Source organism: Pipistrellus hanaki (assembly GCF_964339955.1).
Source record: "Pipistrellus hanaki genome assembly, chromosome: 11".
NCBI lineage: Eukaryota > Metazoa > Chordata > Mammalia > Chiroptera > Vespertilionidae > Pipistrellus > Pipistrellus hanaki.
The window spans coordinates 26326984-26344676 of record NC_140513.1 but is presented as its reverse complement, the minus strand read 5'-3'; the positions used below and the strand labels follow the sequence as shown (position 1 = coordinate 26344676).

General features: G+C 40.1%; 1 protein-coding gene across 1 annotated transcript in view; it reads left to right on the top strand.

The window, feature by feature from the left end:
- LOC311630071 (phospholipid-transporting ATPase FetA-like) overlaps window positions 1-17693 on the top strand; it is a 63739-nt gene that overhangs the window by 13530 nt on the left and 32516 nt on the right. Inside the window, exons 6-13 of the mRNA XM_084898811.1 lie at window positions 2059-2172; window positions 3247-3345; window positions 5296-5357; window positions 8355-8427; window positions 8948-9018; window positions 10370-10452; window positions 11590-11748; window positions 13768-13856. Of these exons, the coding sequence (XP_084754937.1) occupies window positions 2059-2172; window positions 3247-3345; window positions 5296-5357; window positions 8355-8427; window positions 8948-9018; window positions 10370-10452; window positions 11590-11748; window positions 13768-13856 (750 nt within the window). The remainder of the gene's footprint in view (window positions 1-2058; window positions 2173-3246; window positions 3346-5295; window positions 5358-8354; window positions 8428-8947; window positions 9019-10369; window positions 10453-11589; window positions 11749-13767; window positions 13857-17693) is intronic.

The following is a 17693-nucleotide window of genomic DNA, read 5'->3' as shown; positions in this document are numbered from 1 at the left end:
AACATGGCTTTTGTCTTCATTTGCTAAACAAATGCTACCCAAATGAAATACATTAATTAGCTATAAGATCAAATGAATAATCGACAGTGACAGTGACAGCTGCTTCAGCAAGGCAAGAGATGAAAAGGTCTGTGGGTCCAAGTATCAGAGCCATTTGGACTTAGACACCAAAAATCCAAGGTGTCTCATCTTATCTAATAATAGACAAACATGTAAATTGACCATACCACCCGCTACGCCCACTATGCCCACAACCAATCAGTTGTCAACAAGTATTTGACAAAGATGGTGTGTTAATTTGCTTATGCAAGCACAGAGCGGCCAGGGGGGGTGGGATGACTGCTATGAGGGAGGTGGGGGGCAGCGGAGGGAGTTACAAGAGCGGTGCTCCGGCCGGGAGTGAGGGCCTGAAGGCTCCCAGATGGCCGGGAGCGAAGCCAAGGGAAGGAAGGCCTATTCTTGCACAAATATCGTGCAATGGGTCTCTAGTGATATAGTAAAAGAAAACTGTTTCTATGTTAGAATAACATACTCTCAGGACTAGAATGGCCCTTATAGATCATTTAGTTAGAACTCCATGCAAGACAAACCTCTGAGCTTCCCTGAGAATAAATCTTGTTTAGTTGTTTTTCAGCTTCTACTAGTATAGCCCAACATAGGGCTGTGAACAGAGCAAGCCTAGAGAAATGTATAGTATTTAATTGATTGTTGATTGGAGAAATTATGGAGAAAATAAAGGAAAAACACCAAGGAAACCTTAGTTTTGGCTTGGATCTCTAAACCCTAAGTGCTAAGCTATTTGACCAGTTTCTCTTCCCTTGGGAAATAGACCCTGGGCAATCGATTGGCTGGGTAGCCTATCTAGCCTTCCTGGGCAAGGTTTAGCCTCAGGACTGAATGACTTTGGTTCTCCAAGAGGACACTGATGTCTTCCTAAGGCAGGGCCCAGCGAGATTCCTCATGCTGAGCAGTATCTGTACTCTAGGCCTGTACGCGGGTTTATTCTTTTCTTTAGGCTTTATAGATGGAGGAGGTGGAGGAGAAGGCCTGTTCATAGGAAATTACTTGGTCTCATTCTTCTGCTTTTCTTGAGCACCTAGATTCAGGCTCTGACATATTAGGTTAAATGATTGTAGACTCAAAGATGGTTCTGTCAACATCTTGCGATTGGGACTGAAGAGGTAGCAAGTTCCCATTTTCACTTAGCAAAATATAGCTTAGATGTAGGCCAAAACTATTCAAACTCTCTCAGGACAATTAAGGGGCAGATGATTTTCTAATGCTGACAGCAACCAGTGTCGGAACCTTCAGCGGGCTGGGCGTGAAAGACGGTAATTTGCTTTTGGCATTGACATCCTTCAGCAATGAAACCAGCATGTAAAGACACACCAAAATGAGTTTTCCAGAGTAAGAAAACCTTCATTAGAGAACTCTGGAGTGAAGCAAACACAAATAACTTGCCTATTTAGAAGTGCGGAGGACCTTAGAGGCCAGAGAATAAGATGAAATGGAAGGATTTATGATTCTAAGAAAAGAAAGTATTTGGATGGCTACACAAGTGGACTGAATCTCAGGGGACAGCATGATCCCAACTCTGCAACTAACAGTGTGATCTTCAGCAAATAACTTCAGTGCCTCAATTTACTCATCCTCAGGTGATCCTATAGTATTCCCTCATAGGGTTGTTTTGAGGATTAAATAAGTTGCTACATGTAAAAATGATTAGAACACTGCCTTGCAGGTAATAAATATTCACTAAGTGCACGTTTTTATTGTTGATTTTATCATTATCAATAGTGTCAATACACAAAGATTCTCTCCGGTGCAGAAATACCTTCTGCCTCCACCCAAAAACCCCATATTGATCAGCCTCTACATCTTTGCATCTTCTAGACTGCTATAGGCCTCAAAGAAAACACTGCAGGAGGGGGAGACAAATACTTCTTTCCTTCCTTTGGTAGGGGGATTGTGGCTTTTTACCACGTGGTCCTTTTTGTTAAGCCTGGGAGGTGGGGGTCCTTTGTTCTTCTAATTGTGCTTGTTTTCTTTTTCTCACAGGACAATACCATCAAGACCTCAAAATATAATGTCTTTAGCTTCTTGCCCATGAACCTATTTGAACAGTTTCAGAGACTCGCCAATGCATATTTTCTTATTTTGCTAATCCTACAGGTATTGCCTTTGTGACCTTTTCCACAGAACGTTTTATCAGCCTCTCTGGGGTCAGGTTGTATAATCTGTCCTTCTCATCCCTTAAGTGAGAAATGCCCTCTGTCATTAGGTAACAGGCAAGTGGATGGCTGGGACCCCAGGCCAGTCCTCTAGAGCAGCTTTGGAAGGATCAGCCAGGATGAAACCAGCCTCTCCGGGGGGAAGGAAACAAGGTCCCTGGATCCCAAGGAAGGGGGGCCCCTCGTTATGGCTGCACGGCCACAGTTCAGCCTGACCATAAGAGGCTAAAGACTCTTTTTTTTTTTTTAAATATATTTTATTGATTTTGTACAGAGAGGAAGGGAGAGAGATAGAGAGTTAGAAACATCGATGAGAGATAGACATCGATCAGCTGCCTCTTGCACACCCCCTACTGGGGATAATCCCGCAACCAAGGTACATGCCCTTGACCGGAATCGAACCCGGGACCCTTCAGTCCCCAAGCCTACGCTCTATCCATTGAGCCAAACCGGTCCTGGCAAGAGGCTAAAGACTCTTTACCCCAACTGCAGTTATATCCCCATTCCTCCCTCTTGTCCCAGCCTACCTGACAGAAAGTTAAAATGCAGGCATGCTGCAGAGGAGCATGGTTTAGAACATAAGCATATCAGCACAGAGCAAGGAAGTAGGTCAGGGTGGGCCCAAATTAGGAGAGAGGGACAGATCATCTCATTTTCCTTGTGCTGAAGAAGTATGGAAGGGTCTGTGGTTTTCCCATGTCCACTCATGGTTTTCCCGTGTCCCGCCTCGCCCCATCACCCTCATTTTCACAGGAGCAATGGCCCTTTGCCATCAAGACAAATGTGGCAGAGTTCAGGACATAGGTAGCAACTGATAGTCTCTTCTTTTTTCCTTAGTCCTTGGGAGATGTTCACTTATATTTGGGGATTATATGAAGGCTGCAAACAGTGAAAAGAAACCAGGATAGTTGAATTTATTATAAACCTATGGAGATGAAAATGATGTTGTGGGAGGGGCAAGTATATGGTCCTTTAAGTTTTCTGACTCAAGTTTCTTTCTCCTTCCCTCTCACAGTTGATTCCCCAAATCTCCTCCTTGGTCTGGTACACAACTGTGATACCCCTGATAGTGGTGCTGTCCATAACAGCAGTGAAAGATGCCATCGATGACATGGTAACGTGGCTTTCTAGGCCGTTAGTTCCTCATTACCTAGTCAGGCTGGGGGACGAGAAGGACTTCCCAGAACTATCTAGTGCTAAGAAGCATTGAATGGAGGGAAGAATATGTAATTTTCACAGGCCCAAGATTGGTAGTCTATGCATGGCCAGAAAGAGGCCGTGCAAGGTCGTTCTCTGTCTTCCTGTTACCACCACTCAGCCCCTTTTCCAGGTTAACTTCCATTCTTTTTTTTTTTTTTTTTTTTTTTTTTAATAACTTACCTCTTCTTTCACGCTCCTCTTAGCTTTCTCTGGGTTTGCTCTCATCCTTCTTTCGCCATTCCCTCTTCTCTTGTTTTTATACCTATCTTCCCTTCATCCTTCAGTCTCCTCCTCCCTCTTTTTCCTGTTCTCATCTTCCCTTTGCACATTTCATTTCGCCTCTCCAACTCTCCCTATTTCCCTTTCCGACTTTCAAACTTTTTTTGATTTTTTGTTTTTGTTTTTTGTTTTGTTAATCCTCACTTTTAGGGAGAGTGGAAGAGAGAGGGAAAGACAGAGAAACATTGATGAGAGAAACACATCCATTGGTTGCCTCCTGCCTGAGTCCCGACCAGGGCCTGGGCCAGGGAGAAGCCTGCTACTAGGGTACCTGCCCTTGACTGAAATCGAAGGTGGGACCCTTTGGTCTGCAGGCCGACCCTCTATCTACTGAGCCAAACCACTAGGGTTCAAATTATTTTTTAAAATATTTTTTATTGATTTCAGAGAGGAAAGGAAAGAAAGAGAAAGATAGAAACATCAATGATGAGAGAGAATCACGCCTCCTGTACACCCCACACTGGGAATTGAGCCTACAACCCAGGCATGTGTCCTGACTGGGAGTTGAACCGTGACCTCCCAATCAACCACTGAGCCACACTGGCTGGACTCCCTTTCTGACTTTCAATGCTATTAAGTATACACTGGTTTTAGAAAGCCTATGACTCTTCCTGTCCTTGGAGGGAGAAACTCGCTCCAAGTGCATGGCTTCCTCTCTGCTCCTTTCAGCAGGTCCCGCATAGAAGGGTGAGGGTGAGGACCCAGTGCCAGGCCTACTAGTGGGAATTTGGAAGCCAGACCTGGTGACCTGCTTGCATCTTCCATCTTCCGGAAGTCACAATGCAAAATGTTACTTTATTTTTCTATAACTAAACTCAATGTTGCTGGTAATAACCACCCTACCCTTTTTAAAAAACAAAACTTGCCAATTCAGAATAACCCATTTACTTCTGGTTTAGAACTCAATCTCTTTAGGATAAATATTCTGAAAAATTCAGGATTCTCTTTGTCTCCTTCCCAGTGCTACCCTTTTCTCAGAGAGCAATCTCAGCTGAAAGGAGGGGATTCATGTGAGTCCTAGCACCAGGACATACCGGGTTTGTCCCCCTCTGTCTGGTCTTTGCAGAGATGACTGAACAGAGCTGCTATTGGAAAAGCTTGTGGACCAGGTTAGGGGTGGGATGGGAGTATGCTTAAGGATAATTAGCTTTCTCTGTTCCTACCGAGGAGTGTGAGACTCCATTCTGCCCATGTTTTTGCATTCTCTCCTCTGTCGCCTTTGATATAAGTTGTTTGTTCTCATCCCCTGCACTTTGCTTTTGATCTTTAAAGCCAAGATTTCCTCTCCTTCTCCCTTGGTTCTTTTTCAGAATTCCCTTTTAGCTTCTCAGAGACAATCAGCCTCTTGGCCTGGTTTGTGTGTTTTTTTGTTTATTTATTTATTTATTTTTAACTTATTTTTAGAGAGGAAGGGAGAGGAATAGAGAAATAAAAGTGTCAGTGGAATGACTTTGGGGGGGGTCGAGGAAAATTGCAAGGAGGGTGAACTACATTGGATAATATTTCAAAATATTAAGTTTCTACATGCCATTTACTCAATTCTATTACCTGAACTTTTTTTTTTTTTTTTTTTGTATAATTTTAGAAAAGGCACCAAAACGACAATCAGGTCAACAACCGTTCTGTTCTGGTCCTGATGAATGGCAGGTAAGTCCTTCTAGGAAACCTAGTTTCGGCAGGACCAGCTCTGGGAGAAGGTTGTCCTTGTGAACACTTGATGTGCTGGGGGCTTTGGAAAGGTGGTTCCGGACAGTAAAAAGAACCTCAGATTGGCCATAAGAAGAATTTGTTTCTAGGTCTCGCATACCCTGAACACACCATATGACCTCAGACCTCTCCGGACCTCATATTTCCTATCTATAAAGTAGAGCTCATATTCTCTACCTTAGAGAATGTTTATGAAAATAAAAATGAAATAATATGCATTACAGCAATTAATAAATTGTGACATGGTATTAATGTGCAAGTGGTTATTATTAGTGCTGTGGTCAGCATGGAGACATCTCTCTTTAGAACCTCAGTGTATTCTAATATGCCTTATTGGCCATTCTTTCTGTAGTCTTTGGCCAGACCATATTTTTGTTAACAATCTAAAGAAAGTATTGGCATTGACCCTACTGCTGTGGTGTTTGGTCATAGCTATCTCAAGTGTTAGGTCAATGTTTATATTGGGTGGGATGTAGCAAAATTTGAGCAATTCACTTATGGAAGGAATGGAGAGAGGCAGGAATAATTCCTATATAAAGCAAAATATGAAAACTGTCATAAGAGGTACAAAAATTATTATAAGAATTAATAAAAATGAGCAATCATAGCTGGTTAAAGGAATCAAGGAAGACTTTGGGAGGTGATGTTTGTGCTTGGCTTTAAGAGATGAGGAAGAATTCAACAAATAGAAATTGTATGAGTGGGAAACTGACCACTGTGTGCAGAAGCAGGTTGCAAAGAAGTATAACACTGAAGGTTCATGATTGATGCCCAGTCTTTTTTCATATAGGTCTTATAGAACATCCAGTGATTATAATTTTAATCAGATAATTCTATAGTGTGAAGTTCTTGGAGATCTAATCCTTTTATTTATTGTGGTTGCTGATCCTTACTCAAGGTGGATTATTTCCTCTAGGGTTTTGATCTATTGAAGCCATTCATAAGTACCGCCAAAAAAGGAAGTAGAGAGTTAAAAGAACGTTTTAGAAGAACATAAATAGAGATAAAAAGACAAAAGTGAGTGTTTTAGAAATTTGCAAGGCTAGGGAGTTACTGATCAAATGAAGTAATTGAAGCACTTGGGTTTTGTAAGATTATTGAAGAATTTGTCAGAGAGTGGTGTTGTGGAAGTTTGAAAGCAGGGCCCTGACTTGACTTAGTCACCCAATGAGTGTCTGATTATTTGAACCTTGGCAGTGAGGCTGGTTGTTGAAACAGTCTATATTCCAGAAGTAGCTTTCTTCAGAGCACAAGGGTCTGAGCAGAGCTGCTACTGTAAAAGATTGTCTGTTTTGCAAGCTGCGATTTCTGTTGTTTTTATTTCTCAATAATTTTGGTTAAAGCACATCTTAGAGGAACTTTCTTTATGGGAATTCTAAGTGGCCTGAGTTCAGGTGGTATCTCTCCAAGGTTTTTTTGTTTGTTTGTTTGCTTTTGCCAAGTAACTCATGGCTATTGCCTTCCCCGGTGCTTCATGAGGTTACAAATTCTCGGGGAGTCCACTCCCTGGCTCCAACCCTCCGGGGTAAAATAGACAAATTTTCTTGCCAATGAGTTGGTTTTTTTAGACCACCTTTTTTTCTAATGGTGTTGCTCTTCCCAGAGTCTTGGCTTTATGAGGGGTTCTTAGTTCCAACCTTCTGCCTCTCAAGAGCCTAAGGCTTAATCTCTTGGCCCTTTGGAGGTCTAACATAAAACTCAAGTTACTGATTATTAATACTGACTGGCAATCCCCTCCCTGACTCAGGGCAACAACAGCTTCAAAACATACTCCTGTTCTCAGTTTCAATCCTGTCTTTTTTCCCGACTCCTCACTTTGTGTTCAATATAGCCTTGCTTTTGAAAATATGTTGGCTTTATTTTATCTAGCACCTCAAAGTATTTGTCTTAGGAAAAGTACCAGAATGTTACGGAACTCCAGGAGGCCTTAGTCTCCCAGAGAGTGTCTGATTAACTGAACATTGGCAGTGAGGCTGGTTGTTGAAACAGTCTGTATTCTAGAAGTAGCCTTCTTCAGAGCACATTTCTTTTCATTCACATAAAACTGAGAACAGAACATAAATGAGCTCCTCTGCAGTCCAAGCAATGCCTTCTCTATCTGTATGACCAAATTTTCTAAACCAAAAGTTAGAATGAAATGCTTGGAAATTAAAAATGTACTTATGGCACAATAGGACCGAATATTTTAAATTGGGAGGGACTGTCTTCCCCCTCTCCTGAATCGGGGATACATGGTTGTTATAATGTCCAGGAACAAAGTAGTAATAGTTTGACAGCTCCTTGTATAACAAAACATATATAACAATACATAATACAAATATACATTATATACATGTAATATAAATATACATGCTATAATATTTAAAATTTTTATTTTAAAAACATACATTTAAAAAGTAATATATGCAAGCTTTTATCTACAGGAGAAGCCCGAATGCTGTAATGCTGTGTTCTACTGGTGAAAATTATGGCAGACAGAATGCCAGAGAACTGACAAAAGTGAATGTTAAATCAAGACAAAATAAAACACTCAGATGTTTTTCTCCAAAGCTTACAGCTACTACCGTTTAGTACTATCGCCCTGATTTGAAAATTAGGAACAAAATAAATAAACGTATTGAGATTTATCTGCATAGAGATGACACTTGAAACCAAAGGAAAAAAGTTAAAGGATATATATAAATAATGATTTTGTAGCAACATAGTGGTTATGTTTATAAGATTAAAAGAAAGTTGGATTTGAATAAGATTTAAAGAAATATAACCCGTAATTTAAAGAAAAAATTGGGCCATATGTATACATATGCATATTCTGATTTGGATGTCCTCTGAGCCTTGAGTTCATCTCAGCTTTTTTTTTTTTTTTTTTTTTTGATTGTCAAAACAGAACTTTAGGAGAATTCTCAGAGTAGGTATTTAAGGGTTATTTTCTTATAGGATGGAGAAGAAAAAATGGATGAATATCCAAGTGGGAGACATAATAAAATTAGAAAATAATCAGCCTGTCACTGTGAGTACCTCTTTGGGCTTTTTCTCTTTTGGCTGAAGTGTGTACAAGGGAACTCTTTTAGACGAAACCAGTTTGGCTCAGTGGAAGAGAGTCGGCCTGCGGACTGAAAGGTTCCAGTATCCATTCCAGTCAAGGGCACATCCCCCTGCACATAGGGGGTGTGCAGGAGGCAGCTGGTCGGTGTCTCTCTCTCATCGATGTTTCTAGCTCTTTACCCCTCTCCCTTCCTCTCTGTAAAAAAATCAATAAAATAAAGGGGGGGGGGGCTTTTAGCACTTCCACTGCCACTGCTTTAGGGACTCTCAGCTGCCTTACTTTGCATGCAGAGACCAACAGTTCCTGTGATAAGCTTGTTCTTGTCCCCTCTCACCATAGCTATAGACAATGGGAGACTAGTTCTGGGAGAGGTGTATATGGTAGCAGTGATGGGTCCTAGACAAAGAAACTGCTCTTGTCACATTGGAATGTTAAAAGTTCGCCTTCCTGCTTTCCTTATTTTCTCTGCCTTTTCTGACCACAGGCTGATATACTATTACTCTCTAGCAGTGAGCCCTACAGTATGACATATATAGAAACAGCAGAACTGGATGGGTAAGTGTTCCCCTCTAGTGGTCCATTAAGGTGATTGAGGCAGCTTAGAGTGATTGTTCACTGAGGGAGAACATGATGCCAAGAATGAATTGTATTCTCAGGTGGAAGTACCGTATTTTTCAGACCATAAGACGCACTTTTTTTCCCCCAGAAGTGGGGGGAAAAAGTCCCTGCGTCTTATGGTCCAAATATAGCCTACACATATACTATAAAAAAAAAGTTTTTTTACTTGCTCGGCTCTGTGTGGTCTCTGTGTGCTTGCCCGGCTCTAAAATGGTTCTAAATGCTGCTGTTTACTTTACAGGGTTGATTACATGTGTTTATGACTGTGATGTTGGGTTTTAATGCACATAAAATATTTTAGGACACTATTTGTTTCAGAATCTTTTTTTCTTCATTTCCCTTCTCTAAAAACTGGTGCGTCTTATGGTCCGAAAAATACGGTACTAAAGAGGCTAGAAATAGCCAGCTAAGAGAAGACAGGAGGCCAGATTCTTGGGACCTCAAGTCTAAGACTCAGCTCTTGAGAGCATTAACTGAGCATTCACTGTGAACCGAATCTGGGCAAATAAACTTCATATTCTCTGCCTGTATTTAATAATGCTGAGTGACAGGAAAGAGGCTAACAGAACTTGAAATTTTCAGAATAGATTCCAAAGTTTCCGGGGCCAGTATGGAGATAACTATTTACTGATAAAACACCATGTTCTATAAAGGATTTAAGGTAGAAATTCATTAGCATACAAAAGCTAAAGCCTTAGGATGATAGATGCCATCTTCAGAGAACTTGCCCTATAGAGTTTTGAATGGGTCTGCATTCTCACAACTATTCCTCTTGGTGCCCACGAACTTTTTAAAATATGGCTCCTATTTTTGCTTCTGTCTCTGTGCATTCCTATGTCAGCAAATGGCTAATTGGGATCCCCTCGTGAGTTCTATAAATAGTTATGAAGTGATGAGTTTGTTTACTTGAAGGTAGGTGTAGGTTTTTATCAGGCATGCTCCTTACTCTTGAAGGGAGCAGGTGCCTCCTCCACGTTGTTTTGTGATGTCTCTTCAGCTGCTCTAGAGCATCTATTCAGCAAGATTTTGTGGGTTGTTTAAAAGAATTGTGGTGTGTTACAGTGAAAGGGGAGAGGGTATGCAAAACATGGCTTCCTTGTAGAGCCAATTCACCTAAATACTGTCACTGAGAGAGAATAGTGGGAGTGACTCTTACAGCTCAAACCTATAGCCCAAGTTCTGTTGGCAATATCTATGTTCTAAAACTCCATGAAGAAGTCGGAGAAACTGGACCTCTACTGCTGCTGTGTATGTGTCCTGTATGCTGGTTCTGTGTGCTTTACTCTAGTGAAACCAACCTGAAAGTGAAGCAGGCCCTCCAGGTTACTGGTGAAATGGAAAATGACTTGAGTCAGCTTTCTGCCTTTGATGGTAAGTTAGCATATAGGTTTGCCCGCCCAAATTTTTATCAGTATAGGAATGGTTCAATAAAGTATTTTTATTCATACAGTGAATTCTATATAACTTTTTTTTAAAAAACAATATTCAAGTTGATATTTATTGACATGGAAAAATATTTGTAACACTAGAGGCCCGGAGCACGAAATTCATGCACTGGGGCGGGGGACATTCCTTAGTCCGGCCTGCGTCCTCTCGCAGTCCAGGAGCTTTTGGGGGATGTCTGACTGCCACGGAGGCAGAGGCGGGAGAGGCTCCTGCCACCGCCACTACGCTCACCAACCATGAGCTCTGCTTCTAGCTGAGCGATGCTCCCCCTGTGGGAGCCCACTGACCACTAGGGGGAAGTTCCTGCATTGAGCATCTGCCCCCTGGTGGTCAGTGTGCATCACAGCAACCAGTCATTATGCTGTTTGGTCAATTTGCATATTAGCCTATTATTATTATAGTCATAAATGGAAAAATATTACAATAGTCTGTGCTTAGTATATATAGGATAAACTTGTTTTTTGAAACATATGTTTATGAGTACATGTGTAGAAAAATGTTGAAGGATATACTTTAAAAGGTTAATAGCACTTATCTCTAGGCAATTGGTGAATTTTACTTCTCCTTTCTCCTTTTAACATTATATACATATTTACAAAGGACATATTTTACTTTACTGATCAGGAACAAGTTAAATTATTTTCATTTTGAAAATACTAGGTTTGATTTTGTGGTATTGGGTTTTTTTTTTAGGTTTGCTTTAAGTTAAGTAGTTTAAATTTTTTTTTCAGATTCAGAGCTCATATGGTCTAGCAATACTGATAGTGATAAGTTACCATGTGGGTTTTTCTCATCTGTGACTCTCTCTGGATAAGCCATGTCACAAACAGAATTACTCTCCTCTGATGCCCAGAAACCATTGCCTGCCTTTCTAAAGGGAGCTGGTGAGAAATGGGCAGCATCTGAAATGGGGAGAGGATAGGAAAAGATGTGTACGTATTTTGAAAGAGGGAGATTCTTTCCTCTTTTATGGTAAGCCTCCTTCTGTCCTATTAGGAGAGGCTTAATTATAGAACCAGCACTCTTACTCTTTTTCTTTTTTTCTTTTTTTTTTCCCCCCAGGAGAAGTGAGGTGTGATGCTCCCAATAACAGGCTGGGCAGATTCACAGGAGTACTAAGTTATAAGGGGCAAAACCACCTCCTGGACCTTGATAAGGTGCTGCTCCGAGGATGCGTCATCAGGAATACCGATTGGTGCTATGGCTTAGTGATTTACACTGGTACGTCTCCCTGAGCCACAGTCAGACCCCAGCCTCCTGGGTGTAGATGTAGTACTCGGGCTTTTATCAGAACATTATGGCTCTGAGCCAGATAGAAAGGGAGGTGGATGGATGGGTGGGTGGATGGATGGATGGATTTAAAAAGAAAACTTTTTCCCCCAAGCAATGAGTTGCCCACATATCAACTTTTCCTTTGTTAGAGGAAGGCTTTGTGTTCCAAATCATAATTGGACACAAGAGAAGGAATACATATAGAAGTACACGTAGAATCGGCCTACGAAGGGGGAACTTGTAAAAGGGGAGAGTATACATGTGGACGACTCCCCTGAGGAGAGAATAAACACAGCTCATTTTGGAGGAGAATGTAAACTCTAATGTGAAGCGTTCCTGCCAAAGAAAAGGCACATGTGGATCGTTATCAGTGGCCTCTCTTGAGATGTCATTTAGGAGCTAATCCCTTATACTTAATGAAGGATTTTCTCGGATTGTGATATGGTTCAGGAAAATGGAGGAACCTTCTGTGCTACTCTGTGCCCTCGGTGACGGTGGGCATTGCTGACAACAACCATAGTAAGATAGCATTCTGAAGGCAGCATCAAGGAAAATTTACTACAGTGAATTCTACTCAACTCAGAGCTCCCCTTCTAGAGAATTGACTCCTAGACTGGGGATCCTAGATGCCTCACTTCTGTGGAAAATAATGGGATCCAAGCCCTAGAGAGAAGCTTAAGAGTCCAGGGAGGCCTTGGGGGAACTGTCTTCATTGATTCTTGACCTATAAGTGGCAGCTTCTAGGCCGCCTAGTCCCAAACTCAAAAGATTTATAGACTTATTTTTTTCACTGTACTTAACTACCCACACATATTACTATGCCTAAAAAGCTCATTTTCAGCAAAATGTTATTTTCCTTAAAGCAACAGCAGCGAAGTTGCCAGCCAGCACAAATCTAGTTAAGATTTCCCTCTGACTCTTGGTTGCATGATAGTGAAAAATCTCTGGGGACTTAGGGAAGTTCAGAACAGAGAAGCACTGATGCCACCTAGAGTCTCTCAAGGTATGCAGGGCAGAATTGAATTGCTGTTCCTGCTACATTGATATATAAGTTCTACTGTGATCTCCACACTCCTCTTGAGCCTAGGGGTGGAGGTGAGGGTCAGTCTTTCTACAAACCCTTGGAAGATACTGTCCTTTGTAGCTTTCAGTCTCTCAGCCAACTTCTCATTAGTTTCAGTCCTTCAAAGAATGCTTAAGAGGAAAGAATGGCATAGCTTATATACTGAATAAGCTTGTGCACATACCAGGGAAGTTTCCACTCCCTCATATGTAAACATTGATGAAATTTCTTTATTAGAGTAAGTATAAGACTAATAATCAGATGGTAGAAGGCCAGAGAAATTGCTGCTTCTACTTTCTTCTAAACCTCTTACGTTTTCTCTGCAACCATATCTCTCTAGTAATATCCAATTCATATCCAGTAATATCCAATACCCAGTCATATCCAATTCCAGTGCCTGTGGTCATTAAAAGCTTTTTACTTCTGCTTACTATCTGCCCTGTCCTGAAGAAATGTGGACTTTCTGTCTCAGCTCCAAAGAAGCCTCAGATCCCCAGCTTCCACCTCAGAAATAGTTGCCTTTTCCTTTCTCCCTCTCTCAGTTAGAAACTTTAAATAAAACTTGGTTCAATGGTGGGTTTTCTAAAAATAAAAATCTCCTTATCATAAAATCCCCTTTTCTAAGCTAAATAAAGTAGGTGGTAATGAGAGAGAAGCTATGGCTTTTATTCTGACTCAGCTTATCTGGGAAAGATTACTTTGCAGAAATACTTGGAGTTATTCTTAGATACAAATTTTCTATTCTTTGAAGTTATTGCACCAACTATAAGCTTTACTAAGGAGCTTTATCCCTGGCACTGAAAAGAGGTTTGATTAGATGACCATAAAGGCACATTCCAACCCAATTTCAAACCTCCGGGTATATTCAGTAATTCTAAGAGCTGATGTTTCCCTGTTTCAATTAGGGCCAGACACCAAATTAATGCAGAACAGTGGGAAAACCTCTTTTAAACGGACACAAATAGACCATCTCATGAATGTCCTTGTGCTCTGGGTAAGTTAAAGACTTTTTTGTATTTCTTTATGAATAGACTTCTCTTCCTTCCATGGGAGTAGCTGGTATTTCCACCTTGGGATTTAGTTCTTTGAAAGTCTCAAGCAATATTTGGGACCCACACATACTAAAGCCTGAAGTAGAAAAGAACAGAGCCAGTTGATAAGGAATTCTCTAGTATATACCTTTGTTGTGGAGGATAGTCATGATTTATTGAAGATGGATCAAGGGCCTCGAAATTAAGACGTGTTTTTATTTTTTCATAACCAGTCTTATTCATGACCACTTTCATAAAATCTTACATGGCTAGTGGATCCCCTTACTTGAATTGATGATTTTCAAACTCTTAGATGAATCTAAGACAGGGGTGGGGAACCTTTTTTTCTGCCAAGGGCCATTTGGATATTTATAACATCATTTGTGGGCCATACAAAATTGTCAACTTAAAAATTAGCCTGCTATGTTTGGTCAAACATTTAATTAACTCACCCCTAATGGCTTGGCAGGGCCAGACCAAATGATTTCTTGGGCCTTATGCGGCATGCTGGCTGGACATTCCCCACCCCTTGTCTGACAGCTGCTGCAGGGAGAAGAGAGGTGATCAGTTAAATTTTGCCCTGGCTTCCTCATTCTAAAAGTCCTTCTTCAAAAAGAGCAGCTTCATGTTTATCAGTTCTGTAAGGTTTCGGTTAGAAAATAGAGGATTCTGCTGCTAAGAAATTAAATTTGGAAAGCACGACAGTAGAAAACAATCAACCTTGATAAAAACGTTTAAATTGAAGATTAATTAATCAATTACTTTATTTTCATGCTACATATACAGATTGCCTTTATTCTTGTCATTTATAGATAGATTAATGAAGAAGTTATCTGCATAACCAGGCATTCTAGTGCTGCCTATACTTAATTATATGGCTTTTTGTTTTTAATTTTACTCTATTGCTTAGACTCTGAAAATTCAAAAATGCCTTTTCTTTCTGTACATTTCTCATAAATATCTGAATTATATAACTACCCGCCCTCCGTTATTTATTATGGGTAATATCACATTTCTTTTTCTAAATCCTTTGAATTTAGTAAATAGGTTTTAGGAAATTAGAAAAGTTTATTCAGCTTTGAGATAAAAAACTCATATTCATTATCTTTCTCTTTCTATTGCTGTTTGCATAGCTTTCAGCAGTTGAAACAAAGTGACATTTTCTGGTTTCGTAATGAGGAAGACAATGACAGTTGAGAAATTAGAAAGGCGATGTAGGCAAATATGCCTTTGATAATATAAGAAACATATATCATTAGACACTTAACAATGTCATTTAGCCTAAGTTGTCTTCAAAACAGAATGTCTCCCATATGCACAGGAAGGTTCAACTACTTGTTTACCTGTCTTAAGCATAGTGATAATAGTTAATATCTGTATAGAGGTATTTTATTTTTATTTTTTTAATATATTTTATTGATTTTTTAGAGAGGAAGGGAGAGGGATAGAGAGGTAGAAACATCGATGAGAGAGAAACATCGATCAGCTGCCTCCTGCATACCCCCTACTGGGTTGTGCCCACAACCAAGGTACATGCCCTTGACCGGAATCAAACCTGGGACCTTCAGTCCGCAGGCTGATGCTCTATCCTCTGAGCCAAACCGGTCAAGGCTATATAGAAGTATTTTAACTTTTTTATAATATTTTCATATTACTTGTCCTTCTAATTTGCATATTCCCTCCTGATTGGCTGGTGTGTGTAGCAGAACGATGGTCAATTTGCATGTTTCTCTTTTATTAGTGTATATAATCGACATATAACATTGTGTAAGTTTAAGGTATACCACATAATGATTTTATATATGTATATATTGTGAAATGATTATCATAGTAATGTCAGCTAACACATCAAAGTTATGATTTTTTGTGTGATAAGAACTTTTAAGATCTACTCTTTTAGCAACTTTCAAATATATAATGATTGTTAATTGTAGTCACCATACTGTACATTACATCCCTAAAATTTATAAATAAAAGTTTGTATCCTTTTACTACCTTCACCCATTTTCCCTCAACTAGCCCTGGCCTCTGGTATCTACCAATCTGCTCTGTTTTTATGAATTTACTTTTTTTAGATTTCATAGATAAGTGAAGCTATACAGTATCTGTCTTTGTCTGATTTATTTCATGTAACATAATGCCCTCATGGTTTATCCATGTTGCCACCAACTTCTTTTATAGCTGAATAATATTCCATTGTATGTGTATATATAACATCACATTTTATTTATTCATTCATCTGTTGATAAACACAGATTATTTGCATGTTTTTTAAAAATATATATATATTTTTTGCTGAAACTGGTTTGACTCAGTGGATGGAGCGTCGGTCTGCAGACTGAAAGGTCCCAGGTTCGATTCCGGTCAAGGGCATGTACATTGGTTTACAGGCTTGATTCCCGGTGGGGGATGTGCAGGAGGCAGCTGGTCGATGTTTCTCTCTCATCGATGTTTCTGGCTCTCTATCTCTCTCCTTTACTGTCTGTAAAAACATAAATAAATAAATACCAATAAAATATATTTTAAAAATATATTTTTTATTGATTTCAGAGAGGAAAGGAGGAAGAGAGAGAGAAACATCAATGATGAGAGAGAATCCTTGATTAGCTGCCTCCTGCACATCCCCACGGGGAATCAAGCCTGCAAACCAGGCATGTGCCCTTGACCAGAATCAAACCTGTGGCCCTTCAGTCCACAAACTGACACTCTATTCACTGAGCCAAATCTGCCATGGCTGTTTTCATGTCTTGGCTATTGTAAATAATGCTGCAATGAACATGGGGGTATAAATATCTCTTTTTGTTGTTGTTAATCCTTACCTGAGGATATTCTTTTCATTGCATTTTAGAGGAGTAGAAGAGAGGAATAGGAGGGAGGAGAGAGAGAGAGAGAGAGAGAGAGAGAGAGAGAGAGAGAGAGAGAGAGAGAGAGAGAGAGAGAATATGAGAGAAATATGGGAGAAATATGAGAGACATATTGATTGGTTGCCTCCCCACAAATGAGGCTAGGGATTGGACCTGCAACCTAGGTGTATGCCCTAGACTGGGAATCAAAACTGCAAGCTTGCCCCGGCTGGTTTGGCTCAGTGGATGGAGCTTTGGCCTTCGGACTGAAGGGTCCCCAGTTTGATTCTGGTCGAGGGCACATGCCCAGGTTGCGGGCTCCATCTTCAGTGTGTGGTGTGCAGGAGGCACCAATCAATGGTGTTCTCTCGTCAATGTTTCTCTCTCTCTCTCCCTCTCCCTTCCTCTTTGAAATCAATAAAAATATTTATTTAAAAAACAAACTGCAACCCTTCTGTATGTGAGCTGACACTCTAAACACTGAGCCAGGTGGGCCAGGGTAGGGGGTGGAAGTGCTGTTTTTGTGCCAGTGTCATACTGTTTTGATTACTATAGCTTTGCAATACAGTTTGAACTCAGGAAGTTGTAATGCTCTGTTTTCCTTTGTCAAGATTGCCTTGGCTATTTTAAGTCTTTTGTGGTTCCACACAAATTTTAGTATTGGTTTTCTATTTTTGTAAAAGTTATAACCTTGATGGGGATTTTATTTGAATTTATATTATAGATAGCTTTGAGTAGTATGGACATTTTAACAATATTAACACTTCCAATCTATGAACATGAGATATCTTTCCATTTATTTGCATTTTATTCAATTTCTTTCATTAATGTCTAAATCCCACTTAGTCATGATATTTGATTTTTTAATGTGCTATTGAATTTGGTTTGCTACTATTTTGTTTAGAAGTTTTGCATCTATGTTCATCAGGAATAGTGGCCTGTAGCTTTCTTTTCTTG